The following is a 20,891-nucleotide window of genomic DNA, read 5'->3' as shown; positions in this document are numbered from 1 at the left end:
AAATCTTGAAAACAACTTTGTTTACGAATTGATAAAATTGGGGGCCTTTACTGAAACAGCTAAAGAAACTAAGTCACTCCCCCGTGGTGACAATTAATCCAAATTGTTCATCTGCAAAAAGAATGCAAAGTCATTTGTTATCAATTTGAAATTTTGAGGTGGAATAATTTTTTTCACAAAATAGTTATACCTGTAGAAAGCGGTTCCAGGTTTTCCCACGCCATATCGCCAGCTTGGACACTTCATTTAAACTCTTGAATTTTCCATTCATCGTTCTATTAATCGGGCAATCAATTAGAAAATGGGAAAACCTTTGTACCTAGTCTAATCAACAGAAAGAAAAAAAATTGTGTAATTACCTATGAGTGATAATGTGAAAGGCTGTTTTGAGACCAATTTGAGACAGCAACTGAAGCTGTTTGAGATTTCCCGTATTGATAATTTTCAATATCTCCTCTTGATGTACACTCTTTGCCCTCTTCTTCCCCTTGACCACTTCAGTGGCCTTCAGAACATTCTGCAGAACATTCATATCGCGATTTTTATTACTTGACTTTCGAGGCTTCTTAGGCGTTGGGGGTTTCTTGAAGGCTTCTCTTTCCGGCATTTCACTTGCTCTACGCTTCAAAATCCTTGCACTTCGCCTCACATTACCTTCTGTCACATCGACAGTTTGTCTCCTTGAAGACTTCTTCGGACGCTTCTCAGCCTCTGTCAGTGGAACTTCTTGTCTGTTCTGCGGTACTTCGAACATATTCCTCTGAACAGGAAATTCAGTGGTGGGATTGTCTGGGATAACAACGTCAAACGTGCTGTTATGCAAATCGTTGACATATTCAGGCACTTCTGTTGCTTCCTCAGCAACGGAACCTCTACGCGATGGAGGCTGTCCAAGGATCTCCGAAAGTTCACTTCGGACAATTATCTGAAGTTCCCTCTTAATATCATCGATAAGACACCTAAAAGCCAGGCGTGAAATCAGTTAGACGTTACGGACATTACACTTCTGTACATTAGGTCGAAGGTTAAAAAGGTTCAAGAAAGCGTATTTCTCAACCGATTTCCGTAAATTTAGTACCGTAGGAAAGGTCTTGGAATTCTTGATAAATCTAGATAGGAACCAAAATTTTTGGACTTTCCATCAAGGGATAACTCAGTTTCATTTTTTCTGACAAGAGTTTTTGGTTTTTCGAACTTCGCGATGCAGGAATTGGGTTTTTCGGGTTTCGCGATGTAAGAACTGGGTTTCTCGGATTCGGTGATGTAAGAACTGGGTTTCACGATGCAAGAACTGAGTTTCTTGGGTTTCGCGATGCAAAAATAGAGTTTCTTGGGTTTTGCGATGCAAGGACTAGATTTCACGATGCAAAAATTAAGTTTATCGGGTTTCGAGATGCAAAAATTGAGTTTTTCGGGGTTTCGCGATGCAAGAACTGGGTTTCCGGATGCAAGAACAGAGTTATTTCGGTTTCACGATGCAAAAATAGGGTTTCTCGGGTTTCGTGATGCAAAAATTGATTTTCTCGAGTTTCGTCATGCAAAAATTAAGTTTTTTTGGGTTTCGCGACGCAAGAACTGGGTTTCCGGGTGAAAAAATTAAGTTTCTCGGGTTTCGTGATGCAAAAAATTAGTTTTTAGGGTTTCGCGATGCAAGAACTGGGTTGCCAGATGCAAAAATTGAGTTTCTCAGGTTTCGCGATGCAAAAATCGAGTTTTTCGGGTTTCGCGATGCATGAACTGGGTTTCCGGATGCAAAAATTGAGTTTCTCGGGTTTAGCGATGCAAGAGCTGGGTTATTTGGGTTTCGTGATGCAAAAATAGTTTCTCGGGTTTCGTGATACAAAAAATTGAGTTTTTCAGGTTTCGGAATGCAAGAACTGAGTTTCTCGAATTTCGAGATGCAAAAATCAAGTTTCTTGGGTTTCATGATGCAAGAACTAGGTTTATTGGATTTTGCGATGCAGGAACTGGGTTTCACGATGCAAAAATTGAGTTTCTCGGGTTTTCGCGTTGCAAGAACTGAGTTTCCGGATGCAAAAATTGAGTTTCTGGGTTTCGTGATGCATGAACTGAGTTTCTCGGGTTTCGAGATGCAAACATTGAGTTTTTCGGGTTTCGCGATGCAAGAACTGGGTTTCCAGATGCAAAAATTGAGTTTCTCTAGTTTCGTGATGCAAAATTTGAGTTTTTCGGGTTTCGCGATGCAAAAACTGGGTTTCCGGATGCAAAATTGAATTTTTCAGGTTTCGTGATGCAAGAACTGGGTTTCCGGATGCAAAAATTGAGTTTTTCGGGTTTCTCAATGCAAAAATTGAGTTTTTTTTAGGGTTTCGCGATGCAAGAACTGGGTTTCCGGATGCAAAAATTGAGTTTTTCGGGTTTCGCGATGCAAAGAGTAGGTTTCTCGTGCGATTGACAAGACTTTCACAATATGAGTTACCCCTTGCTTTCCAAATTTTATTAAAAGTTAATTATTTTACTTTCAATAAAACACTTTTGGGACATTGCTTCGATTAGCAATATTTTTTAGATGAAAAAATTAATAAAAGAATCACAATATCATCTCTTTTTTGCTGCACATCTTAAAAGGGGGCGTGGCTTAATTTTCAAAATTAAAAGGGTTCTACTAATTTAAATTATGGAAGTGACTTTATCTAGAAGTAATTTTTTAATGTAAAAAAACCAAATTAAATATTTCTTGGGTTCTCGATAGGGCGTAACATCAATAAGGGGCATTCTGAAAGCAAAAACTTTTGTCTCCAAAAAATCTCTTTAAAAAAAGCGAAATTTCTTTGAAAACAACAATAAATTATTTCATCACTTTCCTTTTCTGGTCACAAAGTCTCCGGGAATTCTCTTTATCTCCGACGGCTATTTGATCTTGAATTTGATTTTTACAACACTTGATAATTGCGATTTTAGAATCCCAGAAAAAAAAACACCAAAAACATCTGATAAGCCGCACTTAAAGCTCTGTCTTACGTTGTTAATTAGCAGGGCTTTATGCTCAATGTGTCGGGAAATTTTCCCATTGAAAACTGAAAGACAGAAGAAAAAAAACTCACGGAAATTCCTGATTGTGCGTTGCTTTGGGCGTTGACGAAACAATCTCCTTCCTGGGTTGAACCTGAGGCGTGGCCATTGGTCCATTAATCGTATTCAAGATGCTCTGCATCTTCTCGCCCAGTCGCACCTCCAATTGCTCCACATGCCTCCGGATGATGGGGCTGAAGCCAAGATTCGTCAGTGTTGGCTCCAGCTGCAGATGCTGGATGGGATTCTCAGGTTCAGCAGGCTTTTCCGTGGACGAAGAAACTGAGCTGAGGATTGACAATTGTGACTCAACAGAACTCCTTCGAGTTGTTCGCACAAAAGGAGTGTCACAGTTAAAATTGGGCAGTGCCGGTGGCATCTTGACATCGCTCCTCTTGCTGAATCTCCCACTCAGTCTGCCACTCTTGAGGCCAGGAGTGGCGAAGGTTTTATTGTGATACGGCGTCTTGTGGATGATTTTCTTGTTTATCTCCTTGAGGGTCGCCATAGTTTTACGATTTTTGGGCGTAATGGGTGGCTTTGTAGGAGTGTTCCTTCGGGCATTCTGCAATAAATTTCATTATTGTCCCTCTCTTTTTTTTCTAAACCCGATATTCAGTTACAATTTTGAATTCGGGAGTTCTAATATTTTTCTAAAAGGGGTAGCTCATTCGTGATTTCGAGGGTCTTTCGAAACTTTTCAGGAATGAGGTGTTTCGGATTTAATCTCAATCACGGGAAGGTGAGGCTACATTGAAAACGCTGTTTTCGCCTATTTCTAAAGGAAGTTGGACCTTTGCAACATTTTTTTTTGATTTTCTTCAGTTTTTTAAGCTTTTCAAAGATTTTACTGATTTCCAGAAATTTGCACTCTATTGTTTACTCTTTCTCTTAATGACCAATTTTCCGGAAGATAATCGGAAGGAAAATTCACTGGTAAGCCTGTATTGAATCAAGAAAAAGAATCTAAGCTTCTGGAATGAATCGTGAAATAAGACGAAAGCGTATTTCCTGTCGTTAAATCCGAGTTTACGGGTACGATCAGAAAGAATAAAGCAAAATGAGAAGATGCAGATCAGTCTCCCTGGGAAGTGGTAAAAACTGCTCCTGATGGTTGGACAATTGTCTGTTCTGATAAAGGATGGATGACAGTAGTGTTTCTTAAGAGTACATTGTAATTAATAAAGAGATGACAAAGCATCCTAGGCTTTGCGAATTGCTCGAACTCGTGACTTATTTCCTATAAACTAAAGTGCCCTCGAGTCGGCCGGTTCCTCGACTCGACCGGTGGTCAATATTTGAATGTTTTAATTGTAAATTTCTATAAAATTGTCACTGATTCGTATTTATTTATGAAATAATTGACCTATTAATGTTAGATCATACGCTAAATATTAGTGCAAATATAAATAAATTGAATAAATAACTACCGGTCGAATTGAGGGCACTTTACCTTACATCAAAAGTACTTTCGCATCATTTACCGTTTACCGATTCTCAACAGACCTTAAACCGATTCATGGATCACTCAAAAGATCCCACAAAATAGTTTTAAGAGTAATAGAATTGATTTTCGTACGAAAATTACTTATTAGTTCATAACCCGTTTCATAACCAGTTCAAAACCGATTTTAACCGATTTATAATTCACTCAAAACATTGTCCCAAATACGTTTAGAGTAATATTATTGAATTTCGAATAAAAATTGGTTATCGGTTATTAACCGGTAAATTACCAGTTCAGAACCGATTGGAACCGATTTAGTTTTATCGGAAATTCCAAGACCTTTCCAACGATGCCAGATATGATACCATTCGGTTGAAAAATGCGCTCTCCAGAGCCTTTTAAATCTTTGTTTTGAAAAACCGATATAAGGATTGACTGAGCGGTATCTTCGTACAAGGATGAAATGTTCGCCTGGATAATCTCTAAATCTCTAAAACATATTCAAAAATGAAAGAATCGCACGACGCGTTTTCGAGCAATCCCAAAAGACATGGAGGGAAAATGAGGGCCATGTTACCGATCTTTGGGTCACATTATGATGGGTCGCAATCTCTTACCGTAAAATTAGCGGTATTTTCGTGATAAATATGAAATTTTCAGGGGTTATTACATATATCTTGAGGATTACAAAGATATTTCTTATTGCAATTTTCGATACAAAATAGCGGCGCAGAAGTGCGCGAACTCAGGGTAGATTTTTTTGGGTGTTCCGCGGTGAGCAGTAGAACTGGAATAATAAGTCAGCAGCTGCTTAGAGATAGATTCTCTAGAGAACTAAAGAGAATTTTTGAGATGGACAAACAATTACATTTATTATAAATAAAGTTAGTTTCTTAGAGAAAAAACCATGATTTTTTTAAAGTTAGTTTTAAAAGCAGCTGCCCTGAATATTTCAAATTAGTCAGTTAAAAATTACTCCAGTTCTGTTGCTCGGCGTGAATAAAGAAGTACTGGGGGTCACGGGATTATGTACAGTAGACTCTTTCTCAATCGGGCATATGGGACAAAATGTCATCCGAATTATCGAGTGATTTAGGCGTCAAACTATAAAATAAGAGAAACTACAGCAAATTTGAACAAATTTGCTTTAAAATCAAAATTGTCAACAAAATTTTGCGTCCGATTGAAAAAGAGCCGATTGAGTGAGAGTCTACTGTAAATACATCCATATGCAATTTTGCCTGTCACTAGCTAATTTGTCAAGTCATTTTTGAAATACCCATAAATGTATGCAATATTTTTGAGACGGTAAATTTAAAATGCATTTCTCATGTAGAATGGGGCTGAAAATAGCCCGGAAAATTTGCGCCAAAGGAAATTTTGCATTATATTACGAAATTTCTGTAACTTGTTCGAAGGAAATCTCCTGTAGGCTTATTTCACGTGTTTTTTTTTAATCCCAAAAATATGCATATTCCCGGAACTCCCTGTAAAAATGCGTTTTGAAATTTTGAAATGTGAAGGAAATGTTTTCGTTCAGGATGCTTCAAAAATTTGTCGTTTTTGGGCACTTAAAATTTTTTTCCAACAATAGATCATGTCCTACGTCATCCTTAATATGTTTTTACATACAGTAGACTCTCTTAAATTCGGGCATATGGGACCGAAATGTCAGCTGAATCAGAAAGAAATTCGGTCGACAAACTTTTTGAAATGCAACGATTTTTTATTCATCTGCATACACATATTGAGTTTACACACTCATATATAATGTAAATTGCATGAAAATGCTTCAATAATGCAAAATCACATCAAAACTAAGAGAAACCATGCCAAATTTGAGCATATTTGATTCTTTTCATAATCATAATTAAACTTGAAAAATGACAACAAACTTTTTTCAAATGTAACCGCTGCCCGAATTAAAAAGTAGCCCGATCTTAAAAGAGCCGAATTTGTGAGAGTCTACTGTAATTAGCAGGAAGCAAAAAGCCAAAAAAATATTTTTCTGGTGGATATAAGGACTGATGTTGTCGTGAGATTCTTGAAACTTTTTCAAGGTGTATCGAATTTCACGGAGCACCTACAAAGTGATTTTAATGGAGAATACCTTGGCAATTGTTCGAGAAATAATTCCCGATACAATGCCCGCTTTGTAATCCGGATGATTGGAAAACAAAATGACACTTCGTTATTCGGATGGATATTTTGAATTTATTCAACATCTCGAAAATATAACACAAGATTTTTTTTGTAGAATTACTATTTTAAAAGATTATAAAGACATAGAGGGTAAGTGTGCCAAATTTCGGCATAGTTGCATGCAAGCGTCAAAGTCTCAAGTTTGAAATGTAATATTTTAAATACCATTTGATTTTTTTTATTCTTTCTTCTGAAAAAGTGTTGCTTGGAACCTTGTAAAGAGTTTACCGTCTTTATTTACTCTAAAATCATTCTTAATACATTTTAAAATTAATAAAAATATAGACATTGCTTTGGTACCCTATTTCGGCCACCTTCATTCTCATAGTTCCTTGCCCTTCAGGAATTCTTCCAATATCCCTTTCACGTCATCTCGTTTGTCAAAGCTACATTTTTTTGTTATTCTTTTGCATTGTATAATCTCTAGAGTATGTAAAAACTAAAAATTCATGGAAATTCGAGGAACAAAAAAGGTGGCCGAAATTGCAAGCTGGACGGGATTAGGCACACTTACCCTAATTAGAGAATTCTATGCCATTATACTTCATTTATTAAACAAAAACTTCAGAAGATAATTCATTTTCATTAGCTGAAAAGACATGCATACATAACCTCAAAATTATTTTACAGTAGACTCTCGCTAATTCAGCTCTTTTAAGATTCGGGCCACTTTTTAATTCGGGCGGCAGTTAAATTCGGAAAAAGTTTGTTGACATTTTTCAAGTTTGATTATGATTATCAAATGAAGGAAATATGCTCAAATTTTCCATGGTTTGACTTAGTTTTGATGTGATTTTGCATCATTAAGAGGTTTTCATGAAATTTATATCAGCAAATGAATATGTAAACTTAATATGAGCATGCAGATAAACAAAAAAATTGTCGCATTTCAAACAATTTGCTGCCCGAATTTCTCTCTAATTCGGTTGACATTTCGGTCCCAAATGCCCAAATTTGAGAGAATCTACTGTATAATGTAACCGTCGAGAACTCGTCCAGATTACGCCGATTCAGATTAGAAAGCGGGCACTGTATCAAAAATACTTAAAAACTATTCACAAAGCATGAGAATTTAGAATTCTTTATCAATAAAATATGCAAATAATTCACTCCTTGACTTTTTGACCTTTTCTTTAGCGTTTCTTTGTTTTCGTACAAAGTCCTGTTTTTTATAATTTCTCTTTTCTTTGTTTTTTTTGGGGGTTTTCCTGGTTTTCCAAGATTAAAAACTTTGCTAAAAATTCAAGAAAATAATTTGGATTTCATGAGATTTTTTAAAATGTCCAGGATTTTTAGTTTTTTTCTGTTTCTCCGGTTTTGTGACTTTTCCTGCGTTTCTTGTTTTTTTTCGAATTAATTTTTGGTTTCTGACTGTTCTTTTTTAAGTTTTCTACTCAAGCTTTTGTATATTCAAAGTTTCACAAAGCTTTAAAGGGGTTTCTTAGTTCCCGGGTGATTGACAATAATTTCTCCGAATGACTCACCCCTTTCGTGCTGCTATTTCAAATTCTAATCTCCCTGAACACTTTTGGTCTTTCTGGTCGACAAATCAAGATAAAATTATGAAAAATTGCAATTGAATGACGCAGATCTTTAGTAATTAATCTCCTGGCTTTTGGGATCGTTTGAATGTTCAAAATTTTGATTTTTTGCTGAATTTTTTTCTGAAAATTATCAATAAAGACACATATACCTGAATTTCTGTGATAATCAAATTGATTTGGGGATTGTTCTTCATGGATTTTGCACTGTTTGCGAATCTGAGCGTGTTGAGAGTCTCGCTGGAGTCCAATTTGGATGGGCTAATGCAGGCCAGGAGAGTCAAGTAGCAGTTTTTGTTCAGGGAATCTGCAAAGAGGATCAATTAGGCATTCCGCCTCCTTGAAATAGGAAGTCTGGAGCAGCAGTTACTCACCTTGAAGGACTGTGGTCAGGACACTGTCTCGGTAGGGAATGAGTTTGTCTCCGGCCGAAATGGCCTGGAGAATCCTGCCCATGCTCAGGAGACCCTGATTGATGTTAACGCCTTCTGCCAGGGCCAGTCCTTTGTGCTCAGTGCGTCGAATGCCTTCTGATCCTGCCAGATCTACGAAGTTGAAGGCAGAATTGACCGTGCAAGTCTTGGACTTCCGGACGCTGATGTAAATGGTGAAAATGGCATGCGATCGGCTGCTGTTGGCATTCATCTTCGTAGGACGAACGTGTCGGTTCTGATTGCCCTCCTTGAGCACCTCAAAGGCACTCTCGGAGTCATGAACCTTCTTCCTGGTGCATCCTTGATATTTGTACACTGCAAAAAAAGAGTTCAGCATCCCATTTTCCCGCTAAAAACCCCAAAAAACTCACTTTTCAAGTTAACTGGCTCTGTGAAGTTCTGAGAGAGAAGATCGTAAACCTTCTCATTGTAGATCTCGATGAAAGACACCGAAAGTTCCGGCAAATTCTCCTGCTCCTCAGCCAGGTTACACTGCTCCCTGACCCTTGAGCATATTGCAGAAATACTCCGTGTTATCAAGCCACAGTTCTCGTCATTCTGGAGATTCTTATGCAGTCCCATGGTGTACGTCTTGCCATTCCCGGACTGCCCATAGGCCAGGACAGTGCAGTGAAATCCCAGGAGCATTTTGTCAATCAACGGAGACACCAAATCCCTGTAAACACTCTCCTGACTGGTGTCCCTCCCGAAGACATGGTCAAAGACAAAGGGACGATCATCCACAATGATTATCTAGAGAAAAACCCAGAGAAATTAGAAGATATCCCCCAGAATCCTCCACTTCCCTCCAGGCATACATTGTGATTCGAAGGATGCACTTCAACGGCAGATTCTGGGTTTCCTGAACGCAGTTCAAATACATTGAATGGACGCTCACGCACAGCTATCCTCACGGCACAATTATCAGTGTCCATTTTTCAAGAAAATCAAGGATAAATTGGCTAAAATTGAGATTTTCCAGCAGCATAAAAATACACAACAAACAGTTTGGGACGCTACTCGCTTTTCAACTGTCAAATTTCAATTTGTAACCGTTTTCGCCATTTCGCCGCACGGCCTCTTTGATATTTTGCGATGTTTTTCTATGAAATATGTATTTGAATTTAAACCGTTTTTTGGCGCTGGTTTTCTTTCATTTGCAAAAATTTTTAATTAGGGGAAAGTGGGGCACCTTTGAATAGGAATACCTTTGAAAATATACTTTTTCTGCTCTTTTTAAAAGGAATTAAGAGTTATCGTAATGTAATTTAGCTTCACTATTTATTTTTCGATCTAAAAGAGTCACTTCCGTTTAAAAAAAAAAGGAGGAAAAAATAGGGTTTTCCTGCCCCTAGACTGCCCCAAATTCAAAGGCCCCTCATTTCCTCATCATATTGAAGAATTGTCATTATCCTAGCTTAAAGTTTAAACGGTGATAAAGTGCAAGCGAAGTTTTCTATGTAGGGGAGACTGGGGCAGTTAGACACGCATGGTATTTTGGTATTACAGTAGACTCTCACTCAATCGGCTCTTTTTCAATCGGGCGACAAATTTTGTTGACAATTTTCACGTTTAATTATGAAGCTAATTCGCTCAAATTCGCTGTAATTCTTCCTATTTTATCGTTATTCTTTATAATTGAGCGCTTTTTGTGGAATTTACAAAGGCTTTGACGCGCAATTCTATCGCTAAACCGGATAACTTTTTGCCTCATAGTCCCGATTGAGAGAGAGTCTACTGTAGTAGGATCAGTTGTCGTAAAATCAAACAGGAATCCGACAATGCGTTTTAAACTAAAAGTTACAAGAAAATCTACTTGTCTGAGGAATTTGATGATGATGATTCCAATTTTAGAATAAAGAAACAAAGAAAGCTAGGATAGTAAATATGAAGAAAATACATTAAATAAGTGAATGACAACAAATGACTCTATTTTACAAATAAGATTGATATTACAGTGGTACCTAGATAGAGTCACCTAATTATTTCCAGGCCTGTTGACTCTATTGGATTCGTTGAGTCTATTGGAGTTTGAAAAAAAAAATTAAAATGTGAAATTTTGATAGATAGAGGTATTATTTCATGTTTGTTCTTGTCAAATTCTTCCATCGGAAATATTCTTTATTCTTCAAATAATATCGTATCAAAGTCTATGTGAACGAAACGAATGTGCAAATGCGAATGCGACATAAGATCTGGAAAAAGGGGTAATCAGCCATTGAACACCTAACCTATCTTTTTCTTTCTTTACCTGAGCGTTCAAAAGTGCCCTCTTAAATCTCCCTTAATTCCTGCTGACTTTTTTTTACTCTAATTGCCCTATAAATAGAGATCCCTCAAACTTCTATTACAATATTTCCTGAATTTTCTATTTACAGGTAATTCTTTTCATCAACTTTTCAAAGATCAATCCTACTTGTCTTCGTCCTTCAGAAATCTTTGTCTCTATTTTCTATCCTATAAATAAATTCCTCTTGTAACATATAATCTAGTTTTCTTCTAATTTTACTTACAAAATCTCCCAATTTCTGCAATCTATCTCTTAGTGCCCTTTGCAGCAGAATTCCCTTTAAAAACTGACACTTCTACGCTTCTTTTCTATCTGGCAACTTCTAACCATAAAAGCAACTCTAATATAAAGGCTGACCCCATAACTATTTAAATTCAAATTTAGAATCTGCAACAATGTTTGTTCTATATCTATATCATCATTGATAAATTCAAAACGATTGTCGTATATTTATTTAACTAACCCATAAATTCTACACTCGCTTGCTCAAAAAACTCATATGTATTGGCAAAAGTTGAAGATTAAGGAATGATTTTACGGAATGTTTTTATTATTAGTAAATATTTTAAGTATAAATTACTCTCCATGTGGTTATCTTGAGGTCCACCCACGTTGTTAAGATATGGAAATGGTGTCCTAAAGCTCCGGTAGATAAGAGATAAGATAAGATTTTGCCAGGGGTCAGTTCTCCATTTCGGATATTCCGATGCATCCAGGCCACCAATTGGGCCCCTTATGCTTCCCCACTCCTATTCTATCTTATCCCCCTATACGGGTAGCCGCTCTATATCATAGCTCTGTGAGCAGTCAGTGCCGTTACTATATCACAGCATCCCTTCTCGGTGTGTGTTTGGGATCAGTGACAGCGAATATTTGTATCGATTGAAGTACCACTTTCACATCGAAACTCGTTCTCGTACCAGCCTCTATTGTTTAGGCGGTTCACTTTTTTTGCCAATATGCACCATTGACAATACTATTCATTCATTCACTGGACGAATTCAAAGCCGATATGGCATGAGAAATCTTTTTCTGCTGCTGCTCAGCTTTGAACCCCAGACCTCGCAGTCATAGAGCTACTACTCTATCCACTGACCCACTCGAGGCCCAAAAGCTCCGGTAGATACTTAATTATTAAAAATTCTGATGCAATTAATATTATTGACTAGAATTTCTTTTCAATTTTAAGTGTATAAAAGAAGAGACTGAAAGTTCTTTTCATTATACCATGCGCGATAAATGATTAAAGATATCGACTTAGAGTCTTAGAATGACACCCTAATAAGTCAACCTGAGGATTATTAATATGATCCCCATTTCCCCCTACCTGTCTCCTTCGCCCTTAGATCGTTTTTTTTTGTGATTAGAGGAAATCATGTCATATTGGTTTTTTCGGAAAATTAAGGGGAAGGGTCTAGTGGAAATGAGGGTCGTATTAATAATCTTCCAGTTGACTTATGAGGGGTCGTCCGAAGCCTCTAAGTCAATATATTTAACCGTTCAGTCTTAAGTCTTAAATGTACAAAAAGAAGGTAGTTTTACCCGTTTTTTTTATTGTCGTTGTTGACTCTATTGGAGATTGCCTCTATAGGGGATTGACTCTATCGAGGTCCCACTGTAATTTCTAAGTATGAAATAAAAGATTAAAAAATTTTATTTCTGTTAGGAATATTTTTAATCTAGTATTAAAAATTAATTCACATGCTTCAATAATGCGAATTATGCGAGAAAAAATGCGTCCCAAACATCTGCTTTTTCGTCTCATACTGCCCCAAATCGGGGAGGTTTGGGACAAAGCGTTAAGTTAAATGTTTTATCTTCTCCAAGAAAATTCAGTTGTTTTTCAAGTTCTATGAAGTACTTTATATAAAGTTAATACCCATAAGTATCCTATAGACCGTATGAAATTGTAATACATTAATCGTGATTTTTTAGAATATACTGTCTCAAAGTCAAAACATGAAAAAGTGTCCCAACCTCCCCGGTCTCCCCTAACATAATATGATTACATTGTAACAGAAATATCCCGATACGATTAATAATAACCTTAAGGCCCTTAAGGAGGATGGTTTACAACGATGCAATTTTTTTTCGACATCCACCATACAGTTTTATGATGCTTCTAAATATTCCTGTATCAAGTTATAATTCACAACTCAAAAGATTTAATCCCATTCAGGTTTTGAGGGAAGCTAAAAATAATCATTGGATCCTTTCTTGTCGAATATAGAGTTATCGCGCCATCATAATTTAATTACAGTAGAGTCTCCTAAATTCGAACGCTCGGGGGGTATTTTTGACATTTCTCACCTCCCAAATTCGAACGATTTTTTCAAAACTAACGAAATTTGTGTGAGATTAAATTGTACTTTGAATCAAATTCCCGTACTTTCTCGCAAGTCTTAGTGGTAACATACTTCCTTTTCATTTTACACGACTATAATGTATGTAAACATTCAGGAAGAAGCACATAAATATGATTTTCATTCACCTAGAATACGGACCTTCTAACATAACCTCACAATTGACATTTTGAATCCAAACGGCGTTCGAATTTGAGAGATTCAGATTTGAGAGACTCTACTGTACCATTACGGATAAAAAAAATCACAAATATTTTTATAAATGCTTTTGTGGGCTTGTAACCAATAAAATAAACTAACTTTATGCAGAATTTGAGTATGCTGTCCTCAACGGTTTCAAAGTTATAGCGATCTAAATTTAGTTGCAGTTCAATTGACTCACCCTGTAAGTTTGTCCAGGTAGCGATTTGTTTTGACCATTGATGTACAGTAGAACCCCGCTATAGACCATCGCTCTAGTCCACAATTTATCGACCATTTATTTCAAAACACTGATTTTAAGTTATGTTATGTTTTTTAGTACGTGACATGCAATGTCGCGCAAAACTTTATTGAGTAGTTGTGATAATTGTGATCCATAATGAAGAGAGCGAGGATAAGTACCACAATCGCAAAGAAAGTGGAAGCCGTCGAGCAATCGTTGAGAATTTTAAAAAATGACATGGACTATAATGCGGCCCAAGTGTCAAATCTGGAACCAAATATGGACTATAGCGAGGCTTTACTGTACGATTTTCATTAGACTTTGTTAGGTTTTATAAACTGTTCTTTCTCACTTGAGAACAGTTAGAGCGAATGTAATAAAACTGAAATAAATTTTGACTTTATCGCTAGCTCTAGCCAATTTAGTGACTGGAATTAGAGCACAATAAATAATGTTGCATTTCTGAATATTTTATTAACATGGCTAATATTTAAAATTGATAACTAAAATGTAATTAAAGGATTAATGAAATTAATACCTTGTCAACTGGGAGTATTAAAAAATAAATAAATAAAACAGTGTTTTATATTTTTATTGTACTTTTTATTTTCGATTATAATCATAATTTTTCTATCAACAATTTTATATTTTCCTTCAAATACTTTATTCTTTATAATATTCATTTTTTTTCTCAATTTTAAATTCATACTTTTTTATCTAAATTCCATTCGAATATATTCTTATTGGCGCACAGGTCATTTGCTATTTTGAAAGTTATTCAATTTAGTCCTTTTTTATCAAATTTCTTGATTTCTTTTGAAATAGTTTAGAAGAGTTTTGTTTTTGATATTTTTTGCAAGTCTAGCTGTTTTTTTGGAAATGGATAGGAGGACAGAGATGGAGGAAAGTATTTTGTGCGTTAATAATAATATATTAATCGAAATGTATTTTTTTTTTGTAATGTTACTAAGTAGTTAATATTTTTTTAGCGGCACAAAAACTGGCAATTTTTACCTCACATTCTTTTATTAATTTTTTTTTCTCTAACAAACTCTCAGCTTAAAGAGTACTTTTCTTCAATGAATAATGATTTTCTATTTACACATTAATTGATTTTTTCATCTATTTATACTCTGTTTTTCTTTTTATTTGTTTTTTTTTTCAGAAATATATTTCTTTTTTTTTGTTTGGTAAACTAAACGGTGGTTACATTGGTTTTTTTTTGTGGGAGTTTCTTTTTTCTAAGGATTTCTATTTTACTTTAATTTAGTATTCTTTCCAAAAACGCATTCCTCACAATTCAATAATCAATCTATAGGCCTTCAAAAAATGTTGTTTTATTTATTTATCTTATTTGACAATGACTAATTACCGAAGTACACAAAATATTCAGTTAATTATTCTCACTAATGCAATCTTACAAATGAAAAAAAAAGATATTCTAGTAAATTTCAACATTTTAATAATTTCTAATAAAATTAGTTTTATTTTTTATTAAAAATCAGTTTTTTTTCCACATCTTTTTCACGTTTTTTTTTCTTAAATATTTTATTCTTCTTCTAGAGCACAAAAATTCTTTTCTTACATTAGGTTTTAAGATGACTGTAGTAGATAAATTTTAATGATTCTTTTGGATTTTTTTTGACACTTTCTTTATTATAAAAAAAAAGTTTTTTTGGTATTAGTTTTATTTATTTTTTTGCTAAGACAAATAGCTACATTTACGATTATATTCTTTACGCAAAGAATAGTGCTATTTGGGTGAATTCTAGTTAATTTTTTTATGAATATTTTGTTTCAATTTGAATCAAGGTTTGAGATTGAATTTTTAGAAGAACGTTTAGAAGTTTTTTCAATAGAATTTTCACGCAGAATATCCCCAGAAGTCAGTAGATTGGAGTTAAATTGGAACCTTTGCTAAATCTTAAATCGTAACCAAAATATTTTTTTTTGTAGTTTCAATGCCTTGAATTTCCTCCTTAAATTTAACCATTAAATATCTTTATCAATTATTAATTTATAATTTAATCCCACTACAACTTTTTTATTTATTTTATGATTCTCGAAAGTTTATCCTAACATTCGGTACTATGTTTTTTCTTTTTTTTTGTGTTTGAAGATGTCTGTTTTTGTTCTGTTCTGAGAATGTTTGGTTTGCAATAAATAATTCATCTTTTTTTCCCTGTATTTTGATGGGGTGGTTTGTTTTATTAATTTTTCTGAATTGTGGAAAAATGGGAAAAATTATTTCCACTTGGGAATATTTTTCGTTGGACTGTACAATGTTTTATTTATTTATTTATTTATTTTTCGAAATTTGGTGGTTTTATTTTTAGCGCCAAAAAATGCAATGTTTGTCTCTGTTTGCTGTAAATTGTGGGTGGTTTTGAGTGAGTAAATATGTTATTTATTTATTAAATATTTATCATAGAACATTGATATTAATGTACGTTAGAGATTACAATAATGCTATATAAGATATTCATTAAACATTTATTACTCGATTATATTTATTCTTTTCTCTAGCAATATTTTTTTTCTGAGAGAAATTAAAGGCATTATTACAAATTATTAATTTCTTTTTTTATATTCCCATTTTCTTTGTAAATCCTTGACATTGTTCACCAGGCCAAGAAGAATTGGAGCTAATGAAATGTGACAATAAAAAGTTGGCACACATTATGGGGCTCTTTCTGTGAACTCACCCTCGATATTGATAACATTCCAATATCCCCAAGAAACATCCCTTCAAAAACAAAAACAAAAACTCCAGTGAACATCACCCCCTATCATCTCTATAATTTGTTTACGACCTAAAATGAGTTTCAATGAACTCTGTGTACCAATCCTTAAGTCACTGTGTGTAAATTCTATTGAAAAAACATCACAATCTTCTGAACTTTCACCCTCATGCCACGAGACAGACTGAAAAAAAGTTTCCATAAAACATTTTCCATGTTTTCTCTTTTTCTTCAACAAAAAAAAACCAAAAAATAAACTAAATTTTTACAGATTACTTCTAATTTCTTTATTTTCTTCACCATCAACCTATGTAAGTATTTTTTTTATACTTCTTTAAGGGGTTAGAATCCAATTATTTTATCTAACAACAATAAGTTTCATATAGATTTCTTTTTTTTTTTTTTGGTTTTACTCCTTTAATTAATACAAGTACAGACAAGCCTATGATGTAAGATTTTATCAAGTATTTTTTCTCTTTTTTTATCTCTTTTATCTTCACTTAATAGTTTTTTGAAATATCAGTTTATAACAACTTTCAAAAGTTCATCGTGGGTTTATCTTGTATTTTTACCTTTAGCTCTCATCATCGACAGAGTTGTCATTCTTTTTCTCATAGATAGCCAAGAGTGGCGTAAGTTTTAACAAATGGGGCGTCTACAGTTGCGGACATATCTCTGCAAAAAAAAAACGTAAGAAATTATGGGGTTATCAAATTGAAAAAATAACAACTCTTTTACTGTGTTATCACACTTGCACATTAAAATTTTAATATGATTCACATTAATTGTCGCTCGTGAGAGTCCAAATGTGTAATTTGTGTGTTTGAATCATTTTATATTCAAAATTTGATCTATTTGTTGATAAAAAGGTAGACTTGGCCCGCAAAATTTGATATAAATTGATTTATAGCATTAATGCGAAAAATTAATGCGATTTCCTCTTTAATTTTTTAATGTGAAAAATATTTATGCTTTAGGTAAATTTAAACTTATTTTTTCAGGCCAAGTCCACTTCTTTATCAATAAATAGAAAAACCCCAAATATTAAGTGACTCAAAGACACAAATAACATATTTGGACGCTCACAAGCGACAATTAATGTGAATCACATTAAAATTTTAAAATGCAAGTGTGATAACGCCGTTACACATCATTTTCTCATTCTTTTTATAATTTTAGCACATTTAGTACAAGGCTTGATTTGTACTAAAAAACAATCTTGAAAGAAATCCATTTTAGAATGATTAAAACTTGGATTAAAATGTGTACTAAAAATTAGTACTGCACCTAGTAATTATATTCGATATGATTGCAACAGAAAGATACACTCTGTTTACCCATATTTCGCAAAATTAACAGTAGGTGCCCTTCAACAACACTTTCATAGATTTATCGTAATTTTAGTACAGAAAAAAATATTAACCTAATTTGTAGGAGTTTGAATAACAAAAGAATGGAGGAAAACTTTAAGCTGAACGCGAAGTTGAAAATTATTTATCATCGTTTTGAAAATTTCAGCACAATACCGCATTTGTACTAAATATCTCAAAGAAATCAAGTTTAATATTGATTAAGGTATGTACTAAAATGACTAAAACTTAGTGCTGCAATAATATTCACTAAGTTGTGGCATTCCACATGATTATAAAACCAAGACTCGCTTATTAAAACGGAATTTATCAATCCAAGTGGATTTCCTTCAACATAACCCTCACTGATTTTTCGTATTTTTAGTACACAAAAATTTTATTATAATACCTCTGTTATAATTGAATATAATAGTTGAGGAAGATTTTAAGTAAAACTCGATGTTAAAGATTCTTTATCATTATTTTAGCAATTCTTGTATAACTCTATATACAGTGGCGGCCAAAATAATAGAATCAGCTCCGCAAAGACCACTATTTTACCTTTAGCATTTTTGTTTATTCCAATTCGTTGAAATAATTACCTTACGTCAAATAAGTATTGTTTTGGCCGATAGAAGTCTCTATTTTTTACAGAATACATCAATAGTGAAATTTGGTTTGAACAATACGATAGGACCACTTTCATTTAAATTAAAAAATGTGGTCTATAAATCGAATAAGTTTAAATAAAGCCATATTTAGAAACTATAAACGAGTTTTTCGATTTTTTTTTGGTCGAACTGAGAGTTTTAATATTGACGTATTCTGTGTAAAATAGAGACCTCTAGCGGCCAAAACAACCCTTATTCTACGATTCTAATATTTGAAAGATTTCTACTTCAGAATTATATCAACAAATTGGGAAATAATACAAAAGTTAAAAAAATATAAGCTTTGCAAAGTGATTCTATTATTTTCCCCGCCACTGTATATGTACTAAACAGCATTTTAAAGAAATCAATTTGATATTGATTAAAATATATACTAAAAATTAGTACTGCAATAATACTCAGGAAATTATAATGTCTTACATTATTATAAAAAGAAAATTCGATCATTTAAGCTAAATTTCACAACGCAAACAGTTGATTTAATTCAACATAAACCTCATTGATTTATTGTATTTTTAGTACAGAAAAAATTATAATACCATATCCCCTTTCAGTTTGCATAAAAAGAGATTGAAAAAAAAAGTTTGACCAGAACTCGTCGTGTTCCAAAATGTCAAGTGTCCCAAATTGTAAATGGTTCCAAATTACCTCATGTTACCCTAATTCCTTTTAGTACATTCATGTGCTAAAACTTTTACTTCTAACTGAAAATTTGTAATGCAAGCTATAAGTCTAATGTAGTATATGCATAAAAGCTAGAAAAATGTATGTATACTTATGAATATTAAAAACTAAAAAGCGAGGGAAAAAAGCTTCACAGAGCATAGAAGAAGTTCAAAGTTTAATTTGCTCTCTGTGTACACAATTTTCCTCTTATAAGCACAGGTACGAGGAGAAATATTCACAGGAAAAATAAATTGTTGATGAAAAGTAATGAAAAGTCAAAGTGTTGAAAAAAAAAGAGTTTACTCACTCATCTTCCCAGGGACACACGGGATTTCGCTTCCCATCCTCTTCCGGACCCTTCTTAGCATCTCCCTGTTCCTCTTTGCTGTCGTCACTCTGCTTTGTCTCCGAATCGCGCTTTTTGCGCCTCTTTTTGTGCTGACCAGCTGCAGTCTCCGGGCCTGGAGTCGATGGAGTCGACAATGTGGCTACTGGTGTAGCCACATCCTCCTCATCCGGATCATCATCCTGGGTGTCTTGCTCCACTTCGGCCAGAGGAGCAATTGATGGAGCCGGAGTTGGAGCTGGAGCCACACAACCTGGTAACAGTGTTACCCTTCCTTCAGCTGGCATTTCGTCGTAGTCGTACTCCTCCGAAGATTCCTGGCGTACACTGTGCCTTGGGAATTTTTCCATACACTCCTCATATTCTTCTATCGTTGGCGAGATGGTTTCTGCCGCCTTTGCAGCTGATGATGCTTCTTCTGCGGCCGAAGTGCACTTGATAATCTCATCGTCCTCCTCCTCGACCACTTCCTTCACAAGCTGAAAACTACTGGACTTCTTCACGGATCCAGTGAATTCCACATTTGGACTTTCAGACTCTGTCTCTTGTATGGGACATACGCTTATGGTTGGAGTCACTCCCTGAGATCTTGGAGTATCTTCAGTCTAAGAAAAAAAAAGTAATATACAGTTGGTGTCAATAGTTTGTTGCCTAATGCATGTTTGAAAAATCAAGTGAGAAATATGATAGAAAAAAAATACTTTTTCAAAATTTTCTTTTTGCAGATGAGTTCCCTGTAATCCGTAGATATTATTTACATTTTTCAAAAAAATTAATTTTATTTCATATCAAAAATAATTGTTTTCCAAAAGTTGGTCATTTTTGAAAAATCAAAAGTTTGTTGCCTCATTTAAAAAACTAATTCAAAATGGTCAAAACATGCAACCAACTTAATGTAAACCAGTTACATTTTGAGTTTATGTCATTTGAGAAGCAAAAGGTGTATATTTGTCATATTTGTACATTTTTAAAGTTGTCAATGGTAAATATATGCATATAAAAATGATGATAAATAACAAGAAATAATCTGTTTTATGATAATTTATAATTTAGGTTAAAAATGCAAATTACAAAAAGTTGAAAGGTGGAAAATCGTCCAGAGAGATTTTGCAAATCTAACTTATGAAATTTTAATGGCTAATTTCATTCGAAAACGCGCTCAGTATTTTTTTTAAATTATTTTCAAAATTGTAATAAGATCGCTAGGAAAGTAGTTTTTTAAATAATAAATTAAAAATCAAGCGGAAAGACAGAATGTATTGTTTTTGAGTTAAAAAGAAATATAATGGCGCTGGCACACCTTTTCAATTTAGTGAAATTCAAATGATTGAAATTTTACCTCTTACTTTTTCAAACTGAAATAAAATATGTTTGTCTCTTTCTG

General features: G+C 34.2%; 3 protein-coding genes across 4 annotated transcripts in view; 1 reads left to right on the top strand and 2 right to left on the bottom strand.

The window, feature by feature from the left end:
* Positions 1–20,891, top strand: part of LOC129806037 (cytosol aminopeptidase-like) — a 489,987-nt gene that overhangs the window by 349,580 nt on the left and 119,516 nt on the right. The window lies entirely within an intron of this gene.
* LOC129806034 (kinesin-like protein Nod) lies at positions 17–9,688 on the bottom strand. Its single transcript, XM_055854343.1, has 8 exons — positions 9,476–9,688; positions 9,029–9,410; positions 8,598–8,972; positions 8,376–8,530; positions 3,066–3,598; positions 360–959; positions 191–275; positions 17–111 (listed from the first exon to the last, which is right to left on the bottom strand). Exons 1-8 carry the CDS (start codon positions 9,590–9,592, stop codon positions 94–96), a joined length of 2,265 nt encoding a protein of 754 aa, XP_055710318.1. The 5' UTR covers positions 9,593–9,688; the 3' UTR covers positions 17–93.
* The window catches only part of LOC129806029 (regulator of G-protein signaling 9), a 136,980-nt gene continuing 130,402 nt past the window's right edge, over positions 14,314–20,891 (bottom strand). For both annotated transcript variants that reach the window (XM_055854334.1, XM_055854335.1), the window contains 2 exons: positions 19,469–20,112; positions 14,314–17,150 (listed from right to left, as the gene is read on the bottom strand). In XM_055854334.1, the coding sequence (XP_055710309.1) occupies positions 17,087–17,150; positions 19,469–20,112 (708 nt within the window). In that variant the 3' untranslated portion in view covers positions 14,314–17,086. The remainder of the gene's footprint in view (positions 17,151–19,468; positions 20,113–20,891) is intronic.

The sequence above is a fragment of the Phlebotomus papatasi genome, chromosome 3 (assembly GCF_024763615.1).
Source record: "Phlebotomus papatasi isolate M1 chromosome 3, Ppap_2.1, whole genome shotgun sequence".
NCBI lineage: Eukaryota > Metazoa > Arthropoda > Insecta > Diptera > Psychodidae > Phlebotomus > Phlebotomus papatasi.
This window is presented reverse-complemented; position numbering and strand designations above follow the sequence as displayed.

What these genes read in the sequence shown, in the direction of transcription:
- LOC129806034 (XM_055854343.1), bottom strand. Translation starts at nt 9,592, where the DNA reads ATGGACACTGATAATTGTGCCGTGAGGATAGCTGTGCGTGAGCGTCCA. An exon ending in CCTGACCACAGTCCTTCAAG is followed by an intron (nt 8,531 to 8,597) that starts GTGAGTAACTGC and finishes TCCTCTTTGCAG; the next exon opens with ATTCCCTGAACAAAAACTGC. An exon ending in TTTCACATTATCACTCATAG is followed by an intron (nt 276 to 359) that starts GTAATTACACAA and finishes CCCGATTAATAG; the next exon opens with AACGATGAATGGAAAATTCA.